Source organism: Myotis davidii, unplaced genomic scaffold (genome assembly GCF_000327345.1).
Source record: "Myotis davidii unplaced genomic scaffold, ASM32734v1 scaffold1693, whole genome shotgun sequence".
Taxonomy (NCBI): Eukaryota; Metazoa; Chordata; class Mammalia; order Chiroptera; family Vespertilionidae; genus Myotis; species Myotis davidii.
In genome coordinates, this window is record NW_006284386.1 from 664,050 (window position 1) to 678,909 (window position 14,860).

The 14,860-nt window shown below is 38.1% G+C and overlaps 1 protein-coding gene across 1 annotated transcript in view; it reads right to left on the reverse strand.

Moving 5' to 3' along the window:
• Nucleotides 1-14,860, reverse strand: part of DIAPH2 (diaphanous related formin 2) — an 870,032-nt gene that overhangs the window by 450,849 nt on the left and 404,323 nt on the right. The window contains exon 22 of the mRNA XM_015571867.1: nucleotides 12,505-12,744. Coding sequence (XP_015427353.1) covers nucleotides 12,505-12,744 — 240 coding nt within the window. The remainder of the gene's footprint in view (nucleotides 1-12,504; nucleotides 12,745-14,860) is intronic.

The following is a 14,860-nucleotide window of genomic DNA, read 5'->3' on the forward strand; positions in this document are numbered from 1 at the left end:
CTACACAGACACACACACACACACACACACACACACACACACACACACACACAAAATACCTTTTGGCTTGGTCTGGCTTTCAATTCCATTTCCTTGGTCCTTTCCCTAATGTAAAACTTTTTAAAAAACTCAAATGTCTTCCATATCAAAGAGGTCATGTACTTGCATAGGGGAGGACAATAACTAGGCATAGCCAGTGCACAAGGCAAGTGTGTGCTATATATATTCATATTACCACTCACAGCAAGTTCTCTGGGCATATGGGAAGCACACTTAACTATAACACAGAGTTAATACCAGGGAGAGCAGCATAGACTTTATAATATTAATAATCACAATTAAGGGCATAGGGTTTGTGTGTGTGTTGGTTTAGAGGACAGAACATTTTCACATATGTAAGTAAAATATAAAAATTTTTGAGAGAAAAAAAAAGAGTTTCCAAAGCAGTCAGTATTGACAAGGAATACTAATCAAGTCTGCATCAGACAAATTACATTTACAAACTACTATCCTCCAGAGAATTTAATAAACTGAAAAGCGGGGGTATAATGAAGTTTTCACACAACCTATGGTGTTGTAAATATGATAATTTCTAAACAGATGTAATCAAATTCTGAGAAAACAAACAAGTGTTACATTTAAAGTATTAGCTGACTAATTTGCACCAATGAATGTAAATTAATGAATATTTCAACTTAAAGAAAAATCTTTAAATATACTCATGGGATGTCTGTATTTTTAGAGCCAGATAGGGAGAGTAAAGGTGTCAGTTAGCTTATTTTAACCAGAACTCAAGTTTTCAAAAAAGGAATTCTGATAGACATATTCTTTCATAACTATACCAGTTTGAAGAAGTACATCTACAAAACTGGTTAATTTCTGGGCACAACATGATCATATAGTTTTACCCCTGATGGCACACCAGTTAGCTTTTTCTTCCATTTCAATTCCATAATGTGGGCTACAGGGAGAATAAGAAAGTTATAATGTGCCCTAACCAGTATGGCTCAGTGGATAGAGCATCAGCCTGCAGACTGAAGGGTCCCAGGTTCAATTCTGGTCAAGGGCATGTACCTTGGTTGCGGGCACATCTCCAGTAGGGGGTGCACAAGAGGCAGCTGACCAATGTTTCTCTCTCATCAATGTTTCTAACTCTCTATCCCTCTCCTTTCCTCTCTGTAAAAATCAATTAAAAAAAAAAAACTTGCCCTCTAAATAAAAATTAAAAAAAAGAAAAAGAAAAGAAAGAAATAATGCATCTTCACAGTAACATTTTTGGAAAAATAGAGAGAACTCTCTTGGAAGAAAGCACTTTTAAAGACAAAAACAGTCCTAGACATTTTGGCTCAGTGGATAGAGCATCGGTCTGTAGACTGAAGGGTCCTGGGTTCAATTCTGGTCAAGGGCATGTACTTCGGTTGCAGGCCCTGGGAGGCAACCAATCAATGTGTCTCTCACACATTGGTGTTTCCCTCTGTCTATCTCTCCCTCCACCTTTACACTCTCTGAAAAACAATGGAAAATATCCTCGTATGAGAATTAACAAAAATAAGTAAATAAATTAATAAATAAACAGACAAAAACATACACTACCTTCATTCATTTTTCTTTCTACATAAGGAGCCAATATGTATGTGCAGATAACTATAGTAGAGAGACAGATAAAGAGGAAGTTACCCTCCATCTTAGTAGTAGAAAAAGAGCTGATTTTCTACTGAAGGACAAAGCACATGGTAGTGTGTTCACAGGATTATAAAATCAGGGTGTTTATCTCTCATTGCTGTTTCCATCCCTCTCTCCCTTCTCCTTCTCCCTCTCTCTGTAACAATCTCTATATATAAAAGCCTAAGTGACCATTATGACCGGTTGACCAAACAATCGGTCAACAGGTTGCTATGACCTGGTATCTAAGGTGAGAACTTTGGATTGGATTTCCAAGCTGGTATCTAAGCATCTTGATTACTGGAGAAATGAGATGGCTGAAGCAATATTTTAGGCCTAACATTTGCCTATATGTACAAGTCCACATGCACTAATTAATAATATGTACTCTAGGATACATAACAAGTAACGTATGGGGATTAAAATATTTTACGGAAAATTGTTTCTTTAAAAATTAGTGTTCTATAAATTTTAAAATTCCCAGATTCTCAATGCAGGAGCTGTCCCCTGGTGGTCAGTGCACTCCCAAAGCAACCCTCCCACGGCCAGCCAACCTCCTGCTGTCCCTCTCCCCAGCTGGCTGGCCCTGATTGGGATTGGGTGAGATGGCCCTGATCACTGGCCAGGCCAAGGGACCCCACACGTGCACGAATTCATGCACTGGGCCTCTAGTAAACAAATAACCTTTTCTGTCAAAGAAGGCAGTTTAGGCAGCCGCCATTTTGGCTCACATGACTTGGCTCAGTGGCTTGCAGTTCCCCTGGAGGCCACCATTTTGAAATGGCAAAGGTCAACCCCCTAATTGCTCAAGAGTGTGAGCCTAAGCTCTTCCAATCAAGAGTGAGGGACAGGTCACGTGGGTCAGGAATAAAAGACCAAGCGGATATCCACTCAGTGTGTGTGTGCTCCCGCACCATGTGCTGCACACTTACCTATAGGAGTAGAGATATATGCCTTGCTGCCTGTCTCCCGAGTGTGCTTTGTGTTCTACCAGGACTCCTGGTTTTGGGGCTTACCTTATTTCTAACACCTCTTTAACAATCAATAAAAATACATTTTTAAGAATTATTTTATTTTCTTTTTCCCATCACCATTTATCCCCTCAATGCCCTTCTTCATTTCCACCCCCTTCCTGCCATCACCGCACTGTTGTCCATGTCCATGCATTCTGTTTTTTTTCCTCAATCCTGCCTTCCCCCTCAACATCCACTCCCTACCACTCACACACACACTGACACACCAGAGCTCTCTGCCTGCTTAGACAGATGGCTGCACTTTTAAACAAGGGAAAGAAAATCAAAAGAAGCCTGTGTTTTGTTCAGGTTTTAAATGACACGAAGGGCACTGAAGGTGAGAACTTTGGATTGGATTTCCAAGCTGGTATCTAAGCATCTTGATTACTGGAGAAATGAGATGGCTGAAGCAATATTTTAGGCCTAACATTTGCCTATATGTACAAGTCCACATGCACTAATTAATAATATGTACTCTAGGATACATAACAAGTAATGTATGGGGATTAAAACATTTTACGGAAAATCGCTTCTTTAAAAATTAGTGTTCTATAAATTTTAAAACTCCCAGACTTATTGACTTAAGTACTATCGATGCTTGCTGTTTGAAAATTACAAATTTTGGTATATTGATTTACATGAGAAACTGCGGGGAACAATAACCCCATCACACAATTATAGAAACTGAATCTAAAATGTCACCATTGGCATAGTACCACAATGGTGCAACATTCATCTTTAAGCTCAAGAAACTATTCAGTGATTCTCCATGATGAGACCCCATTAAGCACAATACAATAAAGCACAATGGTCTTAAATAAAGGTCAACCATCAAATAAGCTGAATAAAGGAAACCATTTAAAATTAAGAATGATATCCTGTCCTTATGTCATTCTCTGGTGCTTAGTTATTGCAGAGGTCAAAAAATGGTGAATGTTCTTGCTTCAATGTAATATAATGAGGCACAGACAAACCCTTAACTTGAAAGGTTTGTGTCTACTGGTCATGAATTATGAACAAATGGTAAGGAGTGTCACTATGTTATATGATGCCATTTTAAAATGCAAAGGACCACGAATGAGCTCCCGTGCATTTTGCTGTGGAATGGGATCTCAGATCACTGATTAAACCAGTGAATCAGAGAGATTACTCTCAGAAAACTCTCCTGCAAATAGCCCCACAGGAAGGAAAGTTTAAAAGACCCACAGGGAGAAAAAAGAAAGTTTGGAAAGAGGATCTAACATTCCATCCAACCCATACTTGGTAGTCTAACCTTCCCTTACACAGAATTTTTCCAAGACAAATTATATCCCTTAAAGCAATTTTCTTCTCAGCCAATTATCAACCATATCTCCTCCCAAGTTCAAATAATACTAAACATTGTCTAACAGGAAAAAACATATTTCAGTGAACCAAAAGAGACCATCACATTCTAAAAATAGCTTGAGCCACTGAAACACTTTGAGTCCCGGGAAAAGCTGGATTCCGCCTCTGACACTGATCCTGGGTAAGCCATCTCTCTGGAGAGTAGGCAGCCAATCCTGCCTACACAAAACGTATATACTTTGGGACCCTATACGTACAAAGCCAAGTGACAGCTCTACAACTATTTACATTATTAGGTGCTTTTTAAAATTACAAATACATAGGCTCTACTGCCTGTATACATTTAAATCTATTCAGGGAAGAAAAACTTTCTATTAACATGCCTACAATTACTTCCAATTCAATGTGAATTAAGAGAGAGAGAGGGATTCCTGATTTTACAAGCTACCAGAGTCAGGAAAATCCACTTGTGATTTTTTCTCATTTTCAGAACACATCCAGTAGCAGTTGGTTCTGCAATGCTTCCTGGAAATGAGCTACTAGAGCCAAGCATCCTGTTCTAGTGCAGTAAGAGGCAGTTTGCTGCAGAGATTTGGCCACAGAAAGCCCAGATTTAAGCCTGAATTTGAACATTTACTACTTTTCTAATTTTGAAAGAAATCACATAACCTCACTGGGTTTTAGTTTTCTAATTTGAAAAATGGGGTTAATAACAATTAACCTCCTTGAATTCCAGGAAATCACTTTATAAATTGTAAAAACATACCAACCAAATGTGTGGACTACTGATTGATCTTTGCTAGGGTGCCTTTCAATATATTCTATAGTGCTTATTTTCTAAAATATATTTTGTTTGAAATTAATATTAATTATATTAATTAAATTAATATTTATTTACCAAATCATATTTGAGGGTGACTTGCTGGTTCATATTTATAGCAAGTAATACATTTTTTATGTTTTCACAAATAATTAAGTAGCAAAGTATTACAATTATGTATTCAATAGTTTTGCTGGTAAAAATATCTTTTATATCTGAGAGGCACTAAATTTTCTCACTTAAAAAATTAACACTTATTCTGAATATTCACAACAAATCCTTTATTTAATCAAACTCTCTGGCTTTCACTCAATGGTAATTTATTGAAGACTTCATATACAAACAACTCTGGGGATATAATGTAGAATAAAATAAACTCCACAAATTCTGAGTCTTGGAAGATGAAGAGAAATTAAATAATTACAGTATAGTGTGGACAGTCCTATAATAATTGTACTCACAATGTGCATGGAAAGCCAAGAAGGGCAAAAATTAGATGAAGAAAAGTGGCAAAGGACATTATAAAAATGCACAAGGCATTTTTATTTCAGTTACGTGTTTTAAAAAAGAGAGAGCTAGAGAAAAGGAAGTGGAGTGTAATTAGGAGGCCAGGGCCATAATTCTAGTTTCAAAACTGAAGTGACCAATTGTCCTGGTTTGTAAAGGACTGTCCCAAGTTAAGCACTGAAAGTTTCACTACTCAAGAAAGCCCCCAGTCTTGGGCACCAGGATAATTATAAGGTTAAATAAGGTCATAAAGGTAGGGCCTAATCTGATAGAATTAGTGTCCTTATAAAAAGAGATCCAGATTTTTCCCTCCCCCTCTCCTCCCTCTCCAGAAAAAGAAGGTGATGTGAGAACTCAGTGAGAAGGCATTTGTCTGCAAGCCAGGGAACAACTCACCTACGCTACTAGCACCTTGATCTTTGACGTCCAGTCTCCAAAACTGTGATAAAATAACTTTGTTTTTTAAGCCACCAACCTGTGGTATTATTATGACAACCTGAGCTAACCAATACACTACCCAACGTGTATTTCACTGTTCGGAGCATCAGTTTTCTCACCTGTGGACTAAAGAGGCTGCAATAAATATCTACTGATGTTAAGATTCTAAGTTTATTTGAACACATGATTTCAGCTAAAAACAATTAAACATTCTGAAAATTTTAGAGTGCTTAGATATGATTTTTTCTTAGCTCTTTTGCAGACTTTCTCTTGCATTACATATTTCCAAATTTTGTTTCCATTGACAGAAAAAAGTCATTCTCCTTACAAATGATACAATCTGGTACATTATCTTCTATATCACAATGAAAGTGAACATATTTCATCTCTTCCATCTTACAACATCTATGGTGAAGATGGATGCTTTCTTTTTTATACTAGAGTTATCCCTGTAATATTCTGCCACTTCTACCATGTAATGGCCTCCAGGAAATGAGGCCTTTAATATGTTACATATACTATATATAAATGATAATCTTGGAAAAAGTAACACAATTACATGATCATATTACCCCTAGTAGACCTAAAGATATCTAAAATTTGCTTTATAGTAAACCTAAATGTTTTCTTCAGGTTTTCTATGACATATTTCACATCTGTACAAAAGCATGTCATCTGCTGAATTATAATTCATTATGTCTCTCTGTCTAACTAGATTGACTAGAAAGTCATAGGATAGGTGAAGGGGATATTAACTCAAATCAGAAGAAAGGTTTTGGGCCTTCATAAGTTATGAAATTGGCTGTGAATGATTTTCATATATATATATACTAGTGGCCCAGTGCATGAAATTCGTGCAGAGGGCGGGGGGGGGTCCCTCAGCCTGGCCTGCACCCTCTTCAATGTGGCCCCTCGGGGGATGTCAGACTGCCAGTTTAGGCCCGATCCCACACCAGCAGTCAGATATCCCTCTCGCAATTCAGGAACACTGGCTCCTAACTGCTCACATTCCTGCCTGCCTGCCTGATCGCCCCTAACCACTCTGCCTGCCAGCCTAATCATCCCCAACTGCTGGCCTGATCGCCTCCAACTGCCCTCCCCACACCCCTGCCAGCCTGTCGGTGCTGAAAAAATGCTAGAGAATGGAAATTAGGAATTGGGAGCCAATTATTTTCATTACAGTTCAGCCTTTAGTGACTGACTTCTGGGGAGGCCCCTCCCTCTGGACCTCAGTTGCCCCAACTGTAAAATGGGGGCTTGGATAACTGGATTCCTAGGCCCCTTCCACAGTGACAACTGGGATTCTGCAAAAGCTCTAAGCAGCTGGGTATGGCCCCGCCCCCTGGGCACCCAGAAAGACCCAGGCTGGGATCACACAGGGAAGGGCTCCAACCCCGCCAAGACCATGATCTGAACTTCCTGAAAAACTCGGGGTCTTCCTTCAATGGTGTGTACACTGTGACTGCACCATGGCTGGCACTTCCGCACCACAGGCCCTTCTGCGCAGGCAGGGCACACACTCCACACCCCGTGCTGCTGCCACCCCAGAGGCGCTCGTGCCCAGGGAGTCTGGGGGTTCCTGAGGCACCCGAGAGTGGAGGGTAGGAAAGAGGATTTGCAACAATACCTCTGGGAGGAGGCAGCCAGGCAGTGGTGGTGGTCTTGGTGGCTGGAGACGGAGGCTAAGGCATAGGAGAAGATGCCCAGGTATCCCCCCCATTGTCCCCAGCGTGTCCCATGCCCTGGATTGTGCAACAAGCCTTTACCTTGCAGTGCCCGACTGTCCCCCTGCTCACTAAAGCTACTTATCTCAGGAAAGCTCGCATAGGGTCCGGGAGTGAACCCACAGACAAAAAGTGGAACTTCGGCAGGGCTGGAGAAACTGCTGGTTGGTGCCTTTCCCCCTCCTTCCTTCCCACTGTCTTCACCCCCTCCCCTCAGTCTCCCATGCAGTGCCCTGAGAGCTGGAAGCTGATGTCAGGGGCCTGAATTCCTGACTTTGCATGCACGCATTTGTCCATCTAAGGTATGGGAAGACGGGTGCCCGGGAGCCGCATGGCACTGCCTACTGGGGGAGAGGGTGCCCGCGGCGGGCAGAAGTTGTGCCAAAAGGTGGGAGCACAGCAGATATTTTATTTCCTGGAAATGAGAAGAGGAGACCTAGGGATGCAGGATGTGTCTCCTGGCTCTGGGCCCCTGTGACCCAGGAAGCCAAGCCTGGCAGGAGAGCTCCGTGGCTCTGGCCAGTGCCGCCATCTTTGTCACATCAATTTGCATATTCCTTCCTTATTGGCTGTGGGCACCATCATCTTTATCACAATGTGATGGTTAATTTGCATATTACTCTTTTATTAGGAGATAGTTATATAGTTATATAGTTACGGAGTCAAGATATCTAAAGTAGAGTGTAAATAACTCTTTTCACAACCTACCTACCAATATTACCATTTGTTTCCAGTATACACACATACCACCAATATTCCAGGCAGTGTGGCTTTCTCATTCATCCTCAAATACGTGATTATTCCTAGTTGTGTACTATCATTAAAAATAACTACCAGCACTTATTTAATATTAAAAATTTTCAAAGAACTCTGACCAAGTTCATTTTATTTGATTGTAAAAACATCCCTATCAAAACCAATAAGGGTCACTGTATTTCCTTCTTTATAGATGAGGAAACTGAGGTTTGGTTAGAGAAAGTGATTTAGTCTTAAGCACTTGCCTAGCAATTAGCAAAATGGAAGCAAAAATGTAGGTTCAGAGCCCAGTGTTCTCCCGTATTTTAAGGGTATGGCTTCTCTTCATATAACCGAATTCTACCTATTCTTCAAGATCCTTCTCTTCCAACTTACCTTACTGCCTATCTCCATCCTCTTCATAAAAAAAAATTATTCCCTTCTCTGAAGTCCCACTAATCACAGTCATCTCACTGCCCATTAATTTTTGTATTCATTGACAGTGTATTCTATGGCGTTACATAGTACTCTCTATGTATATTTCCTGGCTACTCTACTGTGCCACAAGCTTCTTGAGGTCTCCTCTGCTGTACCTTAGTACCCCCCTGGAGCACCAACCAGCCCTTTTGTTTTGCCTTTGTTCAAGCCTGCCTGATATCTCTTCATCTGCCTCCAGCCTTTGACATCCCTATCTTTGTTAACAGAGGCCTTGGGGCATGACCAATTTTCCATCACAGGTAGTCTTGGTAGCACTGTCAATCAAGGTCCTTTACCCTCCCTTGGACAAGGGGTGTTCTTGTTCTGCACATTAGGCTAATTAGTTTCTCTTTCTAATTAGAATTGGAATCAAACATAGGGAGAGGAGGAGAAAAATGGTTGGAGCTAATACACCCAAAAGACAACTTCCTGAAAAGACTTTTGATTAATTCCTGCTCCTTGCATTCTCAAAGCTGACATAGTTTCTGTTCTTTTAAAGGCCAAGTTCTTTCCCCTTTGTTCAGTTTCTGACTGAGCTACCTTATACCCTCCCATTAAATTCCTTTTTTTTTTTTGCTTACATCAGGGAGAGTCACTTTCTGTTGCTTGCAAACAAAGAACCCTGTCTGATACAGTACCCACAAAGCTTAGTGCCTAGGGAGTGCTGAGTATTTTTAAATGTTCTGTTTTTATGCAGATTATATGTTATTATAAGCTGAAAACATAAACAATGTTGGTGCAACATTGCTATTGGTTAGAATGTTAATAACCAGCAGGCAAGCATAGGCCAAGCTAACACTGGGACCTCATCTGCATGGAAATGATTTTTATTACAATTCAGTCCCCTAGTTTGGTGACTCACAAAGTGATAATTCACTGCTGAAAATTAACAAAACATTTCCTGGTAAGGGTAGTACTTATAGTAATGATACCCTTTAGTGATATTTGACATTTAGGTTAACCCCTCTGTTTTCCTTCTCTTCCCAAATATTGCAGGAGCCAACTGTGGCCATCTGAATTTTTAATATGACTTTACTACAAGATACATCTAATAAGTTTAACTGGCTCCTTTGTAGCTAGGTGAATATTTTAACATACTCTATAGCTTCTTGTGAAAAACGTCGAATTGCAGTTTTAAATTCACTGAGAAAGAAAATTACCATTAGAATAATTTAGGTGGTTGAATGGTATATTTAAAGCCTAATCAGTACTCTACAAAGAAAGTTGCCTACACTATTTTTTAAGAAAAAAAATAACACTAAGAAAAATCAATCAAGCAGTATTTTATAATAAAACTGGAATTTAACAGCAATTCTAGCTAATCACACATCAGTACTTAGTTAATTCAGTTTCGAACAGATTATAAACTTAAGCTATTTCTATGTACTTCAGTAAATTTCTGTCATTTTACACATTTACATATTTTGAGAATCCTTTGTATTCAAGGAACGTTCCTGGACATTATGGGAATATCATGATATCATGCATATATATGATATTTCTCTTTCTTAATGACAAGATAAAAATCCTACTGAAAAATAGGGGGTGCATTTTAAAACATTCACCTCTTTCTCTTTTAGAACACTTATTACTACATGATAGTATTTCCCACAAGATTATTTTTTATTTTACTTGAAGTTGGCAAAAATCTCTGTGCTGAATCCTTTGAGCATCACTCTAGTGATAGATGTCAGAGCAGCGTTGTGAGGAAGAACTTGTATTTGACAGGGAGATGACAGGAAAAAGCCTCTCTCCGAAATATAAGCTGCAACTGTAAAATCCTTCTGTGAGATTAATATCATCTTTTGTTCCGAAGTATAAGTGACTTATTCATTCTTGCTTAAAAAAATCTGTTCATGTAATTAATTTGAATAGTGCGAAATTAAGACACTTAAAGAGGTACATTTTAGGAGTTTTTTTCAAATATTTTATATGAATTAAATTTGAAATAGGTATATAATATAAATTGCCAATGATATTTTTTTAACTTCTAATATTTCTATAATCATCAACCAAGAACACTTTAAGATTCACTCACTGTACATATAGCATGTACTCTAAACAAGTAGCATCTTGGTAAGAGATTATTTTATTATGAATATATGATATGCAATACAATGAAAAAGTCTTAAATATTTACTTTTGTCCTATAAATCTGGCTATGATTTATTACAGTTTACTAGAAGCACTGCCTTAGTCTCTCTGGCATTATAAAATAATTTCACATGTCCCCTAATATCACAAGAAGAAGGAATAAAATCTTTTTTGACAAATTTAACATTCTGGGTGTCTTCCTTTCTTTCTTCCCTTATATCCCTCAAAAATAAATCAGGAGCAAAAAGATAGAATTCCATTATATATCCTATTATCTACAAATGCTATTCTTTATGTCTGAGTTAGAACTACCAGAAGCAAATCATTTTTGATACATATTAAAATGCTTGTCCATGTATATGTAATGCACATCTATTTAATGCATGAATAGAAAAGAAATTTATATCCATTCCTAGATCTAGGATTCTCGTTATAATATACTTCAAGAACTAACCAAAATTCTGCAATGTTTTCAGATGTGAGAGGAAAAAGGTGAAAGAACGGTGAGATGTCAAAGATAGATTGCTTGTTTTCAGATTTATTTTCATCTCTAGCTTTCTACAGGCCTTCACCTCAGTCTGTTCAGTTTTCTCTATAAAAGACAGATCTTTTCTGAATAACGTGGTTTGCTCTATCCTAGAAAAGGACATACATAATCACTTTTGCAGTTCTCTGTTTCTTTGTTTACTTTTCACAAGAATTAAAATCTCAAAAATAATACTATGTAATGGCCCAATCCAAACAATAAAACAATTATCACTTGATTTCTTAAAACTTTTTGTAAATGCACTAGATACATAGTTTATGCTTAGTAACACAACACTATTCAATCATGAAGAGTATTATTTTCTTAGAGTAGAATAAGCAAAGCACATTTAAGAAGTTTCTGGCTATTCACTGAATTTCATTCCTCAAACAATTTTTGGAGAGGCATAAAATAAGTACAAAGAGATTGAAATTCAAGATTTCATCTATATTACAAAAGCAAATTTTATTGATCTACAAACTCTAGTAATATTTGATCAGAAAGAGTTTACAAAATAATTTGCACAGTCATTGAGATTTAATGGAGTTGAAAAATTATTTATGTGTTTTAAAATATATGTATATATATACACACATTTATTGATTTCAGAGAGGAGAGAAGAGGGAGAAATAGATAGAAATATCAATGATGAGAGAGATTCAACAATTAGCTGCTTCCTGCACGCCCCCCAACTGAGGATCGAGCCCCCATGAGCCCTGATTGGGATTCGAACCATGATTTCCTGGTTCATAGGTCAGTGCTCAACCACTGAGCAAAACCGGCCAGACTATCTGTTTTTTGTTTTGTTTTCTTATATTTTTATTGATTTCAGAGAGGAAGGGAGAGGGAGAGATAGAAACATCAATGAGGAGAGAGAATCACCGATTGGTTGCCTCCTGCACACCCCCTACTGGGGATCAAGCCCATAACCCGGGCATGTACCCTAGACCAGAATCAAACCTGGGACCCTTCAGTGGGCAGGCCGACGCTCTATCCACTGAGCCAAACAAGCGAGGGCTATTTATCTGTTTTAATTGATATATAATTCACATATCATAAAATTCCCCTTTTTTAAAACATACATGTTTTGGATTGTTTACTACTGCTATTCAGAATGACCCCTCATAGAGGAGACTTGTAAATTAGCATTATAAAGTGTAATAAATAAAAATGTTATCTTACCTTACAAAGGAAGTTGATCTTAAAACCCAAGGACTGGGCATTTCTTGAGCCTGAGTTCATGTAGTTTCCAACCAAAAGAACTAACTCTAAAAGTCTGTTAAAGCTTTCACTTTTCTTCAGTTCTTCACAAGCAAGAGTTACTGCTATGATGCTTGGTTTGATGTTGTTTACATGTTCTTCAAAAGTGAGCTTGAAAAGAATGCTATTGAGACGAGGCCGCAACATTTTCACTGAGCTAATCTGTAAGATAAGAAATAGTCTGTTATTTCTCTTTCTAGTGGGGATAATTAAATAGACAATATTGTAAAATTTTGCATAAAATGAATTCTCCCTAGGTTTAAAAATATTATTTTTGCTTGGTTTAAACATTCCAAAAGAATATTTGTATGAAAGTTTAAAAAGTAGCTGTTCAGTTTTAAACAAATTAAATCATGCTCATAGCATTAAGATAATATTACTGAAGCTAAACTTTATGTTAATTGCATAATCATTAGTCATCAATAGCATTTAAACTGCCAAGAATCTGTCCTTGAGGTGAGCTATGAAAACTTACAAATATGAAATTGAGTTGATTGAATAGTTGGGTCACATATAAAAGATGTACATAATGACAGAAAATATGAGTGGAACCACATTTCCTAAGAAATTACCTATTAGTATGCTGTTTGAAATCAGAGGACTAGCTCTGATAGAGCATTTAATAATTTTTAAACCTATGATTTCTGTTCACAAAATATATTAAATATTGATATATGGTCTAAAGAATTTCACCTATTTCACAGAATGTTGATTTTAAATAATTATGTTTTGGTAAAATCACATGAACTTACTTTTCAGTACATTATTTAAGAATTCTATATTGGTTTTCTTCAAAACATTCCCAGTTAGGTCTTAATTATTTGTGTCATAGTACTGGTACATATGCTCTAGTCCCTTTGGTATTGCTCTTATGATAATAACTTCTTTTAGTCTTTAACTTCCTATAACTCCAAGTCATTTAACTAGTTTTCACTCACAAATAAATTCTGGGAGAGAGTTGAGGGAAAAGTAGATGCACATGAACATACACATGCACACACACACAATGAAAATAAATTATTAACAATCCTAATTATATTTATTTTCTGCACATGTAGCTTAGTTTCTTGAATATTAATTCCTGGCACAGTTTAGGCACTAAGATATCTGTAGCTAACAGGAAAAAAATGTGCAACATAAAAAGTCCTTAAACCACAAAGTACCCTTCAAAAGCATCAAATGAGCTGTAGAATAAGCCACATCTGCTCTAATATGGAAGCAAGGCATAGTCCATCATTTTTCTTCTTTGAAATAAACTTGCCCATTAACCATGGTGTCTGCCTCTCCAAAGATTAACCTTTGCCTTCTACCAATCCCCCTATATGCTTTCATGATTTTATAGACAAAGTGCACAAAATTCATGCACTGAGGGTCCCTCAGCCCGGTCTGCACCCTTTCGCATCCTGGGACCCCTCAGGGGATGTCCGCCTGCAGGCTTAGGGGTAGTCAGACATCCCTCTCTCAGTCTGGGGCTCTTGGAGTACGGGACCCCTCACTCCTTACCACCCACCTGCAGCAGAGGTGAGAGAGGCTCCTGCCACTACTGCTGTGCTCGCCAGCCATAAGCCTGACTTCTGGCTAAGCCAGCCGTGAGCAGTGCTCCCCGTGTGAAAACACACTGACCACCAGGGGGCAGCTCCTACATTGAACGCCTGCCCCCTCGTGGTCAGTGCTTGTCATTGCGACCAGTGATTCGATAGGTCGTTCTGCCATTCGGTTGATTTGTATATTAGGGTTTTATTATATAGGATGTATCAAAGTATGCTGGGAATATCTGCCTATTACTACACTGATATAGGTCTTATCACTTATCACTAGACTTTTTATATGATCAAGGTAATATTATATAAATCATCACACTGTTTCTTTAGTGCTCAGATGTTGGGTATAAGACATACCATCTTCTCAAAAAAGGTTCCAATAAAGCCTAAAACTCATAATCCAGTCACCTGAAAATTACAGCTAGTGATAAAACCAGCAGATGGCTCTAGGTGGGTAAACTGAAAGTAAGTGCTGAAGATGTTCACTGAAGGAATAGAAAATTTTAAGCTCTTATGACTACAATGTTTAATGAAGGTTTCACAGTAGAGGAATGCAAATGGATAATAAACAAACGAGAGAGAGAGAGAGAAAGAGAGAGAGAGAGAGAACAAACTGGGACCAAAAGGAAGATGTAGAAAGAATGGTTGTGAGAAAGGCTTATGATAGGGTAAGGATATATGAGGCATAAGACTAGGGGCAGAATTTAGACAAAAGTACCTGAAGAGCCCATGTAAAG